This window comes from Schistocerca piceifrons, chromosome 2 (genome assembly GCF_021461385.2).
Source record: "Schistocerca piceifrons isolate TAMUIC-IGC-003096 chromosome 2, iqSchPice1.1, whole genome shotgun sequence".
NCBI classification, from domain to species: Eukaryota; Metazoa; Arthropoda; class Insecta; order Orthoptera; family Acrididae; genus Schistocerca; species Schistocerca piceifrons.
The window spans coordinates 244152104-244165536 of NC_060139.1; the positions used below are offsets into that span (position 1 = coordinate 244152104).

The window sequence follows — 13433 nt, forward strand, 5'->3', positions numbered from 1 at the left end:
TTATTTTTTCATGCTTAGCACAATACGTTTCGAGAATTTATTCTCACATTCAAGTCCATTTGTTTACATGAATATTTTTTATGAGGTTTGCAAGTGTGATTTTCTCCTTTGACTCTAGATGTCTCTCTGAGGCTATACTGCAATTAGAAAAGTCGGACAAACTGGATCCTGCAGTGTTTTTATACTCTAATGTTAGATACGGTATTTTTGTTTGTCTAGTTATAGGTATTGTGCCTCCTCCATTGCAAATCATGTCACGGACATTAGTATCACACTGTTTTTTTGTAATCTAAACATGCTATAGAGATATGACAGTATGGTTTCACAAAGAGTTTGTACACAGAGGTATTACAGTGTTTTTGGATTACATTATAAATATTAAAATGTCACCGATAAGTTTTTAGCACTATTGAGTACTGAATTACCAGTTATATTTTTCCATGTACGTGGAAATATACATATATATGAAAATTTCTACAGTTATCACATACAGGAAAAAACTGAAGATGGCCAAGTGGCTCACTACCTAGTTAGTCTTTGATAATTTTTTTCCTTCCTTTTTTTTGGTTTACAAAAACCTCAAGCTCATCCATTTAATGTATTGTACGTGATTTTTGGACGCAGAGTATCTTACCATCTCTGTTTCCCAATGGGTTCCAGCGTTTGTGGGTTTTGCTATTGCTGATTCTGCAAATTCGTTATGTGAGTAACAGGTGATGCGTTGAGTGCATCTAAATTGAAAACTCCTGCTAGTCTCTGCTATGCAGCAGCTAGCAGTATTCATTTTGTCCAATTTCTGTGTTGCAGTGTAACTTTACAAAAATCTACAATACAAGAGAGGCAGGAAACAAAAACTCAGACGTCACCAAACGTATTAATGTATGCAGAATCACTCTAAAAGAGAAATTCTGGTTACGCATTGCGCTAAGCATGAAAACATAAGCAACTGTTACAGTGTTTCATTATTTAACTCATCAAACTGTGGGTCTTCGTTTATTTCTTCATTTTTCCACAAAGGATCAACAAGAAATGAATGAGGCAACCATCCATAGCTCTCCACCAAACTGCAGATGGAATAGCACCTCTTTCGCACTCTCAGGAAGAAACTGCTTCACATGTAGAAGATAGATGATGTCTGAATAGAAAGCCTACGGAATTCAGTGCTTGGGAAAAGGTGCTACATCTACATCTATACTCCGCAAGCCACCTGACGTTGTGTGGCGGTGGGTACCTTGAATACCTCTATCGGTTCTCCCTTCTATTCCACTCTTGTGTTGTTCGTGGAAAGAAAGATTGTCTGTACGCCTCTATGTGGGTTCTAACCTCTGATTTTATCCTAATGGTTTCTTCGCGAGATATACATAGGAGGGAGCAATATGCTGCTTGACTCCTCGGTAAAGGTATGTTCTCGAAACTTCAACAAAAGCCCGTACCGAGCTACTGAGCATCTCTCTTGCAGACTCTTCCACTGGAGTCTGTCATCTCCGTAACTCTTTCTCGATTACTAAATGATCCTGTAACGAAGCGCACTGCTCTCCTTTGGATCTTCTCTCTCTCTTCTATCAACCCTATCTAGTACGGATCCCACACCGGTGAGCAGTATTCAAGCAGTGGGCGAGCAAGTGTACTGTAACCTACTTCGTTTTCGGATTGCGATGCCTTAGGATTCTTCCAATGAATCTCAGGCTGGCACCTGCTTTACCGACGATTTATTTTATATGGTCATTCCATTGTAGATCACTCCTAATGGCTACTCCCAGATAATTTACGGAATTAACTGCTTCCAGTTGCTGATCTATATTGTAGCTAAATGATAAAGGATCTTGCACGTTGCAAACTCTTGCGCCAACAGTTCATTTGGCAGTTATATCATACGTAGAAACTATGTCTTGCGCAGATAGACGGTGAAGCTGACGTTTAACAAACATGAACATTAATATGCAAGTGTGTGACAGTATGTGCCATGTAGCTGAGGGTACTCACGACGGCGGGAGGGCAGCGCCGTCGGGCCTCCCACTCCATGAGGTGGGCGCTGACCAGCAGCCCGGTGCCCACCATCAGCTGCAGCCACAGCATCACGTTGCCGCCCCTCAGCTGGTCGTGCGTCACCAACACCAGACCCACTGCGGCACACAACCAAAGCCATTCTAGCGCGACAGTTCACCGCAAGGCTGCAAGGTAAGTGTAGAGAGTAAGTAGACTGGAAAACAAAATAAGTCGCCCACAAGAGACATCGTGCTAATGGTTCAAATAGCTCTGAGCACTATGCGACTTAACTTCTGAGGTCATCAGTCCCCTAGAACTTAGGACCACTTAAACCTAACTAACTTAAGGACATCACACACAACCATGCCCGAGGCAGGATTCGAACCTGCGACCGTAGCGGTCGCTTGGTTCCAGACTGCAGCGCCTAGAACCGCACGGCCACTCCGGCCGGCACATCGGGCTAATACTGTGTTAGGAAGTTTCTAGGCCTATCGATAGAAACCCGTGCAAGGCAATAGCAGCACCATCATCTGGTGAAGAGCGACTGTTTGTCGGACACATGCGCAGCGCACGTAGTATCAACGAATAGCTGCATATGTGTAGAACAGGCAAGTTTGACCCAGGGCAGATTGCGATGGCCCTGAGGCTAGGCATGAGCCTTTAGAAAACTGCACGACACCGAGGCGCAACCACATCCAGATATTTTAGCGTAGGGCAGCCCCCCCCCCCCCCCCCCCATTACAGATGTCTGACGTCGTAGACAGGGTAGACCGCTAAAACAGGGCACAGACTTTAATGCTGGGCAGAGTACAAGTGCATCTGAATGCATAGTGCACTAAACACACTCCTAATGATGGGCCTCCGCAGGCAACGACTCATATATCTGCCGATGTTAACACTACAACATTTGCAACTACGACTCAGATGGGTATGTGACCATCAGCACTGGACGTTGGTGCAGTGGCAGAGCGTTGCATGGTCTGATGAATTCCGATTCCGATACCACCACCACCACCACCACCACCACCACCACCACCACCACGTCGATGGGAGGACGCGAATCCGTCATCAGTCATCTACCAGGGTAACAGTTCCTTGACACCTGTACTGTGGGATGGAGACAAGATGGCGGCGGCTCAATTATGCTTCCGGTATAACTATTTGTTTATGGTTCATTGAAATTTTGTATTTTTTGCTTTAAAATTCTCGCATATTGGCACTATATTTTCTGTATATATGAAGTACAGTGTGATGTACATAAGTTTGAAATTCTTTGCATTGTATGAGAGTAATGTACGTAAAATACTCTGTAAACTTTTTATTATGTTTAATTTTCTGATGACTTTATATTTAAAAATATTTGTGTGTATAAATTGCTCATGTAAATTTGACAATTTAAGAAATGGTCACACTTAGGAACAATATAAAAATTAGGTGTTATACAAAAGCCGGTATGCTTTTGTTTCAAACAAAAGTGGCTCTGGGGACAGAAGAAACTTTCCCTGCAAATTTGCACAAAATTGCCTACGATGAAGACGGCATAGCTGCTAGTTGTTGAGCTACTGTATGTAAAATTAGACGACGCCAAGAAGATAAATTGAGCCCATACAGAAAGATACTTGCAGGTCGTACTGTTGGTAATGTAGCCGTCGTAATTGTTCGCCACACCCAAGTCTACAGCCACCAAGTAAGAATTATTTGTATTTTACTTTTGTACAGCGTGAACCATTGAGATAAAGTATGTTTTAATAATCATTCTTGAGCTTTAAAGAAACTGGTTCACCCTGTTATTTCATCCTAATCACACACCTATGTACGGTCCTTCCTTGTGTTTCATTAATCCGACTTACGAACTGCCACGTTAATATGATGAGGCACCATTTAAATTGTTTTTGTGTTTTGTTAACTATTGCAAAGCGTTACAGTAGAAGTTCGCTTACATAAACTTCAATCAGACTGTACCCAAGTTACTAGAGTGTGTTCAATGCCTATACAGAGTTAGTTCAAATAACAATAGCTTTTGAAAGTAAATTCCAGTAAGATAGAGGTTTTCGTGAAGTGAAATGTTCAGTACAAAAAGAATGTGCTTTAGTATCCAAGTTTTTTGGGTTATGGGAAGTGCTTTTCTGAAGGTCCCCCTGGCCAAAATTTTTTTTAGCTTCCTTGAATTTATCTACTGGGCTTTTTTCACTTTTAAAACGTAATGTACAATGGTGTAGTAGTCAAAAAGAAACTCCAGGGTCTGCACCAACATTGTCTACGTGGAGTAATGTTTATTTGAAGAAGAAACTTAAACAATAGCAAGAAAGTAGGCAAAATTCATACTACTTCTTTTCCAAAACTTCAGTGTTTGATTGCCTGGATAGGCTGGTGACGATTAGAACATGTTTTAAACCACTGAATGAACTTGAAACTGAGTTGTCATAGCCTCAGTATAATACATCAAAAAAAGTTTTGCATCACATCGGTTCCGAGAGTTCCGAAAACTGTACAGAAAATTGGAAGAGAGATCAACAAAAACATTTCCGCCCTTTTTATTGCACATGAAAACCACACATTGCATGTTATACCACCATATAGCGAGACCTTCAAAGGTGGTGGTCCAGATTTCTGGACCTGTAACACCTAGTACCACGTCCTCTTGCACTGGTGCATGCCTGTATTCGTCGTGGCATACTATCTACAATTTTATCAAAGCACTGTTGCTCCAGATTGTCCCACTCCTCAACGGCGATTCGGCGTAGATCTTTCAGAGTGGTTGGTGGGTCACGTCGTCCATTAATAGCCCTTTTCAATCTATCCCAGGCTTGTTCGATAGGGTTGATGTCTGGAGAACATGCTGGCCACTCGAGCGATGTCATTATCCTGAAGGAAGTCATTCACAAGTTGTGCAAGATGGGGGCATGAATTGTCCCCCACGAAGACGAATGCTTCGCCAACATGCTGCCGATATGATTGCACTATCGTTCGGAGGATGGTATTCACGTATCGTACAGCCGTTACGTCGCCTTCCATGACCACCGGCGGCTTACGTCAGCCCCACATAATGCCACCCCAAAACATCAGGGACCTCCACCTTGATGCACTCGCAGGACAGTGTGTCTAAGGTGTTCAGCCTGACGGGTTGCCTCCAAATACGTCTCCGACTATTGTCTGGTTGAAGGCATAGGCGACGCTCATCGGTGAAGAGAACGTGATGCCAATGCTGAGCGGTCCACTCGGCATGTTGTTAGGCCCATCTGTACCGCGGTGCATGGTATCGTGCTTGCAAAGGTGGACTTCACCATGGACGTCGGGAGTGAAGTTGCGCATCATGCAGCCCATTGCGCGCACTTTGAGTCTTAACACGACGTCCTGTGGCTGCACGAAAAGCATTATTCAACATGGTGGCGTTGTTGTCAGGGTTCCTCAGAGCCATAATCCGCAGGTAGCGGTCTTCCACTGCAGTAGTAGCCCTTGGGCGGCCTGAGCGAGGCATGTCATTGACAGTTCCTGTCTCTCTGTATCTCTATCTCCTCCATGTCCGAACAACATCGCTTTGGTTCACTGCGAGACGCCTGGACAGTTCCCTTGTTGGGAGCCCTTCCTGGCACAAAGTAACAATGGGGACACGATCGCAACCACGGTATTGACCGTCTAGGAATGGTTGAACTACAGACAATACGAGCCGTGTACCTCATTCCTGGTGGAATGACTGTGGCGATTGGCTGTCGGACCCCCTCCGTCTCATAGGCGCTGCTCAATCATGGTTGTTTACATCTTTGGGCGGGTTTAGTGACCTCTGAACAGTTAAAGGGACTGTCTGTGTGATACAATATCCACAGTCAACGTCTATCTTCAGCAATTCTGAGAAACGGGGTGATGCAAAACTTTTTCTGATGTATGTATTATTCATACTGCGTTTCTAACTGCTGGGTAACGTCTTAGGAAAAGAAGTGAATAGTTTGATTTACTTATCCATTAGACACGACATACGGTCAAATCCTGTAAAAAGGGTAACACTATTGATTAGCTTTTCTTATAAATAGGACTATCCTCCAATAGGATACTTTATATGGGAACTAAACTAAATTTTAGTGACAGGGTTATACGTGGCAACATAGAAACAGGGTTTCTGTTATTTAGGTAAGAGTATACTGAATTACAATAGTAGCGATAGGGTTATACAGGTAACATTCACATGGGCGTCCGTGAGTCCAATGGAGCTCGTGCATGGCATCATGGGTGCCAAGGAGTATCCAGGTCTGATCACAGACCATGTGCACCCTTTAATGACGATCATGTTTCTCGACGGCAGTGGCATTTACCAACAAGAATGCGTCATGTCATGAAACCAAGTCTGTGACGGAGTGGTCTGAGGGGCAGAGTGGAGAATACCAGTTGATACACTGGCCCCGCAACTCTCCAGATCTGAACGATATCTACCACATGCGCGGTGTGAGTGTGATGTTAGAGCTCATCGCTCTCTCCCCAGAACGTATGGGAATTAGGTGATGTGTGTGAGTGTGCAGATGTTGTACCAGCTTCCTTCAGCGACCTATTAAGGCGGCCTGCTTCCGTGCAACAACGCTGTTATCTGTGCCAGAAGTTGACATACTGGCTGTTGGCAGTCATAGTGTTCTGGCTGCTCACTGTATTGCGTCAGTTTGGTGAGAAAGTGCGTGCAAGTTTTTCCAAGTAGGCCATATTCATCTGAAGTAATTAGGAGCTGTACAGATCTCAGATTGCAATCATGTTGATTGCTTCACCCAACTGTTCTCTAGTCCCTGTCGACTAGGATTATTTAATTTTACGGTCAATCTTCTTACACCGTGGTACACGGCTGTGAGTGGTATATCATTCGTGTAAGACTCGTTGGATAGTCCACATTGGTACAACAACAAATTTGAAAACTTGCTCATTGGTACTTCCCAATACCACAGCTGCTTTCTGCCATTTTTTACTCTGTTTCAGCTCACCTTACTGAGTCCATACAACCAACTGGCTCGTGCCCACCACTTCACCGTCATGAGCTACATCAGTGGTGGAGGGTAATAGAACCACCTGGTACCTGTTCTACACCATTCACTTCCACTCCAAAACTACCAGTGCACTATAAGGATTTGAGTAGTAACGTGTCTTGTTAACTTTTCATGTAATGGGCTAATATTCCGAACCAAGGTTACTATCAATGTAACCAGGAACAAAAAATGTGGTGATAGTAAGTTTCAATGGGACCAAACTGCTGAGGTAATCGGTCCCTAGGCTTACACACTGCTTAATCTAACATTTTACACATACCCATGCCCACGGGAGGACTAACCTCCAATAGGGGGAGCCGCGTGAACCATGGCAAGGCGGCTAAGACCGTATGCGCCAAAAAATGTGTAATAATTTTAAATCTTTCCATATTAATTGATTCTTCTGTATTTTTGGTAGAGAAACTTCGTAATTGTAAATGGGAAGAACAATGTTATTTGTGTTCCGCAGTGTTAATATGAACTCCATGCCTCGCAGATTCTATAAGCTGCACAACTACCTCATCAAAATTAACCCACCTGTCCAGCTGTAAATTGGACACTATTTACACTACTTAAAAAGTAAGAATAATCGAAATCCTAGTATTTCGAAATCAGCGCGCCTTCTAAACAGAATAAAAGACCTATCTCACACAGTGCTAAATCAGTACCATTTGATATCTCCAATTTTATTCCAATATACCAGTAGTGGAGTGAGTTTATCTACAGATCTAACGGCAAGCCTGTCGAAATGGATGGCTTGAGACTTGGTAGTTACACGTACTTGGCTCATGTGATTGAAGGGACTATGGAGAAACTGGCTTAGCTATTCAGTTCCTTCTTAGTCCACTTTTAGATGATATATTCATGCACAATTCCCAACATTTCTTGAATAAATAGTCTTACAGTAGAAACAGTAAATGCTGCTTCACATAGGTAAAAATCATTTACTGTTTATGTTGATAGGCACTACAAGATAGCTCACCACAATTTTGGATAACAAACAGCCAACCTAGAAACATGCAGTTCACAAATCTATTGGCTGCTGTGACTATTGGTATCAGTATGCAATCATTGTTTCGGACTTCATATAAATTACAGCTAGAGGCACAATAATACCAGTAACACACCAAGTTTCAGGTTTCCACTAAAGTGTGCAAGAGTTGTTATCCATTCAAACATAAAAATAAGATTTTAAAGACTTAAACAATAAAATTTATTGCCTCCACAAATGGCTGTTACCATGTCCTGACTGACACAATCCTCCTATACCTTCCCTCTGTTGTTTCTCCAATGTTTGTAGCAAGTGGTGTACAATTCTATGTCTAGCGAAGCATCAGACAATGTAGCCAAAACACTGAAGTCTAAACTATAGGATTTTCTACTCTGTGGGAACCACCACAGCACAGTGTAGTTTCAGTATTAAAGTTAACATCCAATTATTAGCCAACAGCGAAGTATGCAAAATTTCTGCCCTAGTTGTGTTATATTGGTCAACCAGGCACAATTATAGCTATTAGATTGGCTGAAGATGAACGCAGATGGAGGTTGCAGAATTATGACCTCAGATTTGCTGAGCATCTCCATGTGGGCCACAGATACCAGCCGCAGTATCATGTCCTCAACTTAGGAAACAAAGGCAAAAAACTTAAAACAGATCAAGTTCATGTGACCAAGAAATGTCTGGCACACACAACTGATTTAATAGTATATGGCCAGACAGGCCCAGTACTTCCCCTCTTCTAAACTCACTAAATCCTCCCATTTTCCCCGTGCTTCCCACAGTATTTCGGTCTATACCTGTACTTATTTTGTTGCAAATGTGTATGTGCTCCACTTATCCTGTTGTTGCAATTGTCAGTTCCATCTTTTACTCCGTTTCTGTATCACCTTAATATCACTGTACTGTCGAAGAGGACTTTCAGTCTGTACTTGTACCTCACTCTCAATGTGTAAAATCTTTTTCAGTATTTTTCACGAATTTAGTGTTCTCTTTGACGACGATATGTATTTGAAGTATGACGGTAGCACTGTAATCCGAAAACCGGTTAACAAAATAAATACTATAGAACCGACAACACTTTTTCTTTTATATGCTACTCAACAACATTAAAGCGCTACTTTTTTTGCAACCATGTCAATTCCTCCCATTGCAACACAGGGATTAGTAGTATGGCTCTAACATGCCAGTAGTCGTCCTCTGTAATGCTGCGAAAGCGTGGCGCCCTGCAATGTCAACCTCATGCTCAGCTACTCTTCAAACAGCAAGATGGCGACATATGAAAAAAAAAAATTTAAAAAGTGGCCAGAGCTTGGAAGTACATGTAAGGTTTAAGTTGTGTTAATGATGCCACACTGACAAATTTCACAGCTGTGGTATTACTTATCGATACCATCCCATGGACGTCAAATTTGGTAACGGAATTGGACGTCTCCACCAGACTCCGATAGCAGTCGTACGGGATACGGCGGACCCAATGATGCACGGCCACTGAGCCACGCTTACAGCAGCTCTGGATGGTGAGCGCCCTGTGTCACCGCTACATAGGGTGGCCGGTGGCGGCCAGACAACCACCTGCATTTGGAGCCTATGTGACACTACTACACGGATGCCACCCAGTCGTGGCTCCGACACCATCATTCGTGACTTAGTTCAGAAAGCATCTTCCTTGTTAATATTGAGAGCTAGAGCTGGACTACTCCTTGTTGCATTGTTTGTAGTGAGTCTTCGTAGGCTTTGAGAAATGCCAGTTAAGTAAATCATGTTTATTGTGTTATCTTTTTCGTAAATCATCTGTTTATTGTGTTATCTTTCTCGTAAATCATCTGTTCCTTTCTAGCTTTCCTACGAAGACAGTAGCCACAACACACTGTAGCCCACCTCTCGCTACCATTTTCTTTTTACTAAGTCGTACACAACTACAATGGCCGAATGAGACCATGGACGTGTCAACCCATTGGGAAATTGTCAGACCTTCCTTTATAGCTCACCCCTCGCCCCTCCCTCCTCCCGTGCATAAGCCACAGGAGAGTGCGAAAAAAGAAGGTATGGAAAAGTAGGCGCGCACACTTTTTGTTTCGGATCGCCTTCAGATTTCGTCGAATGCTTTTGAGCGATCCCTAGAGGTTTGATTCTGTACACCAGAGGATAAAAAAAAACTGTGGTCATGCTTCACTCCAAAGAGACGGGACCACGTTGAGTGGGGTTGCAGCCCCGTGATGTCCTTAGGGAAGGGTTTAATCGTATGGGGAGATCAGCTGCAACAAATGTTGTCCAGAACGTCGTCGTGGTGCAAATCCCATACCAAACAATCGTTTTCGATAGCGAAATATCGCCAAGGGAAGGAGTTATTTCATTCACCCCCTTTATGACATTGATACTGAGGCGTTTTAGTGTCAGTTCTGAGCAACGATGTGTTTGAAACCTTTTCGTCGTCCACACGTAAGAGAACTGCTCGATTTTGACGCTGGGCGTCGCGCTGCCAACCCCTGTCGCAGAAGCAGCAAGGGAAGAGGTGAGATGTGGATAAGGGGAAGTGTGACGAAATTCCCATCGCATGACACGTGCACTGTCGCGGTGGGTAGAATTTTGCTGAAATGTGACAGCAGTGTGAAGTAATTTACCCAGTTTACACCTCACTTGTACTTCTAAGCTTTTACCTAATTTTCCTTGCACATGTGAGACCTTGCTGTTTGAAGCGTCGTGGAGAACGTGGGTGACGTCACAAGAAGCCATGCTTTTGCTCTACTACAGAGGTACGTTGTAGGCACGTTCAAGCCATATTTCGGATGTCTCTGGTGCAACGAAAGAAACTGGCGGTATATCAGAAAATTGACCCTTAAATTTCGTTGCACGTTATAGTTAAATTTGTTCTGGAACTTTGAACCCGTACAGCATTAAGAGATAGCACGCACCTGAACAGATGCCGAACGCAACAAAGAGCGTGGGGTAGAAGAAGCCGAACGTGTAGGTGACGATGTACTCGTGGACGGCGGCGGATAGCAGGAAGACGGCGAGCAGCGGCTGGGTGCGTCGGCCGGGCCCCAGCAGGCGGCTCACGTCGCGGAACACGTGCTCGTACAGCCAGTCGTGCACGATCACGTTCCACGTGCGGTAGTACGTCGCGTGCGACCGCGCGTTCCACCAGTCCTGCAACGGAGCGCGGAAATATGACTGCGAGCGGGTCTCGCCGCAGGTGTACGACACCTACCTTTAAGTTTGCTTTGCACCTGTAACAGAGTCACTTTCACCGATTAGCCAGAATACTGTTACCACCTGCCTAATAGCCAGAATGTCCACCTTTAGCAAGGGAACTGCGGCGTCGCATCGTGTCGTGGAAGCAAGGAGGCCCTGGTAGGTAGCTGGGGGGAGTTGGCACCATATCTGCGCACACCTAATCCCCGTAAAGTCCACGAGGGGGAAGGGGGAGAGGCAATGAGCTCTGATGCCACATTCAATCTCAACCCGACTGTGTTCGATCAGGTTCAGATCTGGCGAGATGGGGTATGTAACGTTCGCTGGCAGCACACATCCAAAGTGAAAGTTAAAAGAACATTTCGATGTATAATGCTCACTGTAACAAATAATTTATATGTATTTCTGTTAATTGAATTTCAAATGGACTCAATTTTTTGAGGTAAAATATAATTATAAATTTTACTGTTATAAATGGTTATTCAAAGAGTGTGAACTACTATCTGTGGCGGAGGATGTAAAAACCGCTACAGAAGAAACGGTATGTAATCAAAATGACAAAGACTGTACAAGAATTAGTTAAGATATAAATAGGCAATATATTGTAATAGAATCGCTTGTCTTCTGCACGGACTGAATGGGGAGAGGAACCTGTGACGTTGCATTAGGCTCTTACGTAGTTATTTGTCATAAGTCGACGATCGGCGCCATTTGTAGCTGGGATTGTAAAAGGTGTGTAAAGATTTTAATCGTTTCTCTTAAACTATATTTATCTAGCAAAATCTGTTTGTCACAATTACTGCAAAGTTCGCACCGGACATTACCCATTTTGTTTAAGAAGTTTCAGCATTTTATTGGATATCGCTGGCGGTGCGGAGCTGCGCCGCGAGCGAGCAGTCTGCAGCAGAGGCAGATTTAAATATACGATCGTTATAACGACCACATCCTAAAAAGGGTACAGGTGGAGATGAACGAAAATAATAAAGTGTTTCTTTCCACAGCATTCCAGCCGCAGAATAAAAGGAGATAGTAGATTTTGTCTTGTGCATTCACATGTGGATACAAGACGCAGCTTTTGTAAATTTTCATTCAAAAAAGTGATAAATTCTGGACATATCGTAAAGTGTATTTAAAAGTGAATAATTTTCATGAGAACTTAGCAATATAAAAAAGGAAAACATTTTCATATGGTAAAGATAGTATGCTTCCAAGCTAGTCGGGGTATATCCACTTAAACAAAAATCCACTGCAACGTGAAAATGTTTGCTAAGTTCGATGGACAATAATGTTTTCATTCTTACACAAACAGCTTCAGTACTTGAATAAAAGTAAAACTTGAATAATTATTTTGGATTCTTCAAAGAAATTCATTTTTATTAATCTGCAACAGAATATTTCATACGAAAAGGAATAATCACAGATGAAAAATCTATTGCAACCTTTCATGTCTCATGTCCATTCATGTATATGTTAAGTTCAATCTCAACGGTTTCCCAATCAAATTAAACGAAACAGGAAAGAAAGTTTAAAACCAGACGGTCAAATCCCGAATAATTAAAAGACAGAATCGCATTAAAGGTATCCGCACATCAAATGGACTCGCCAATGTGTTCTTTGATGCATTTCATCGTACTCCGTCTTGTTGAAAAATGCAGTGCCGTCGGGAAACATGATCGTCATGAAGGGATGTAAGTGGTCTGCAACCAGTGTACGATCTCCTTGGCCGTCATGGTGCCTTGCACGAGCTCCGCTGGACAGATGGACCCCCGCGTGATTGTTCCCCAGAGCATAGCAGAGCCGATGACATCTTGTCTCTGTCCCGCAGTGCAGGTGTGAAGGAGATGTTCCCCTGGAAGACGACGGATTCGCGCCCTCCTGTCGACGTGATGAAGGCGGCATCGGTATTCATCAGACCATGCAATGCTCTGCTACTGCGCCAACGTGCTCATCTGAGTCCGTAGTTGCACATGTCGTGGTGTTAACATTGGGACATGCATGGGTCAGCAGCTGCCGAGGCCCATCGTTAGGAGTGTTCGGTGCAAAGAGTTCAGACGCACTTTTACTCTGACCAGCACTGAAGTCCGATGTTAGTTTCGCCACAGTTCGCCGCCTGTTCTGTTTTACCAGCCTGCCCAACCTACGACGGACGGTTCACATCTGTAAATAGGGGTAGCCGGCCAACCCCACGGCGTCTGGACGTGATTTCACCTTAGTTTCACCACGTGTTGGGGACACCACAGCACTCCTCTAACAAC

General features: G+C 43.6%; 1 protein-coding gene across 1 annotated transcript in view; it reads right to left on the reverse strand.

Moving 5' to 3' along the window:
* Positions 1-1917: 1917 nt before the first annotated feature.
* The window catches only part of LOC124775289 (sterol O-acyltransferase 2-like), a 176065-nt gene continuing 164549 nt past the window's right edge, over positions 1918-13433 (reverse strand). Inside the window, exons 8-9 of the mRNA XM_047250127.1 lie at positions 10899-11133; positions 1918-2123 (exon numbers count right to left, since the gene is read on the reverse strand). Of these exons, the coding sequence (XP_047106083.1) occupies positions 1918-2123; positions 10899-11133 (441 nt within the window). The remainder of the gene's footprint in view (positions 2124-10898; positions 11134-13433) is intronic.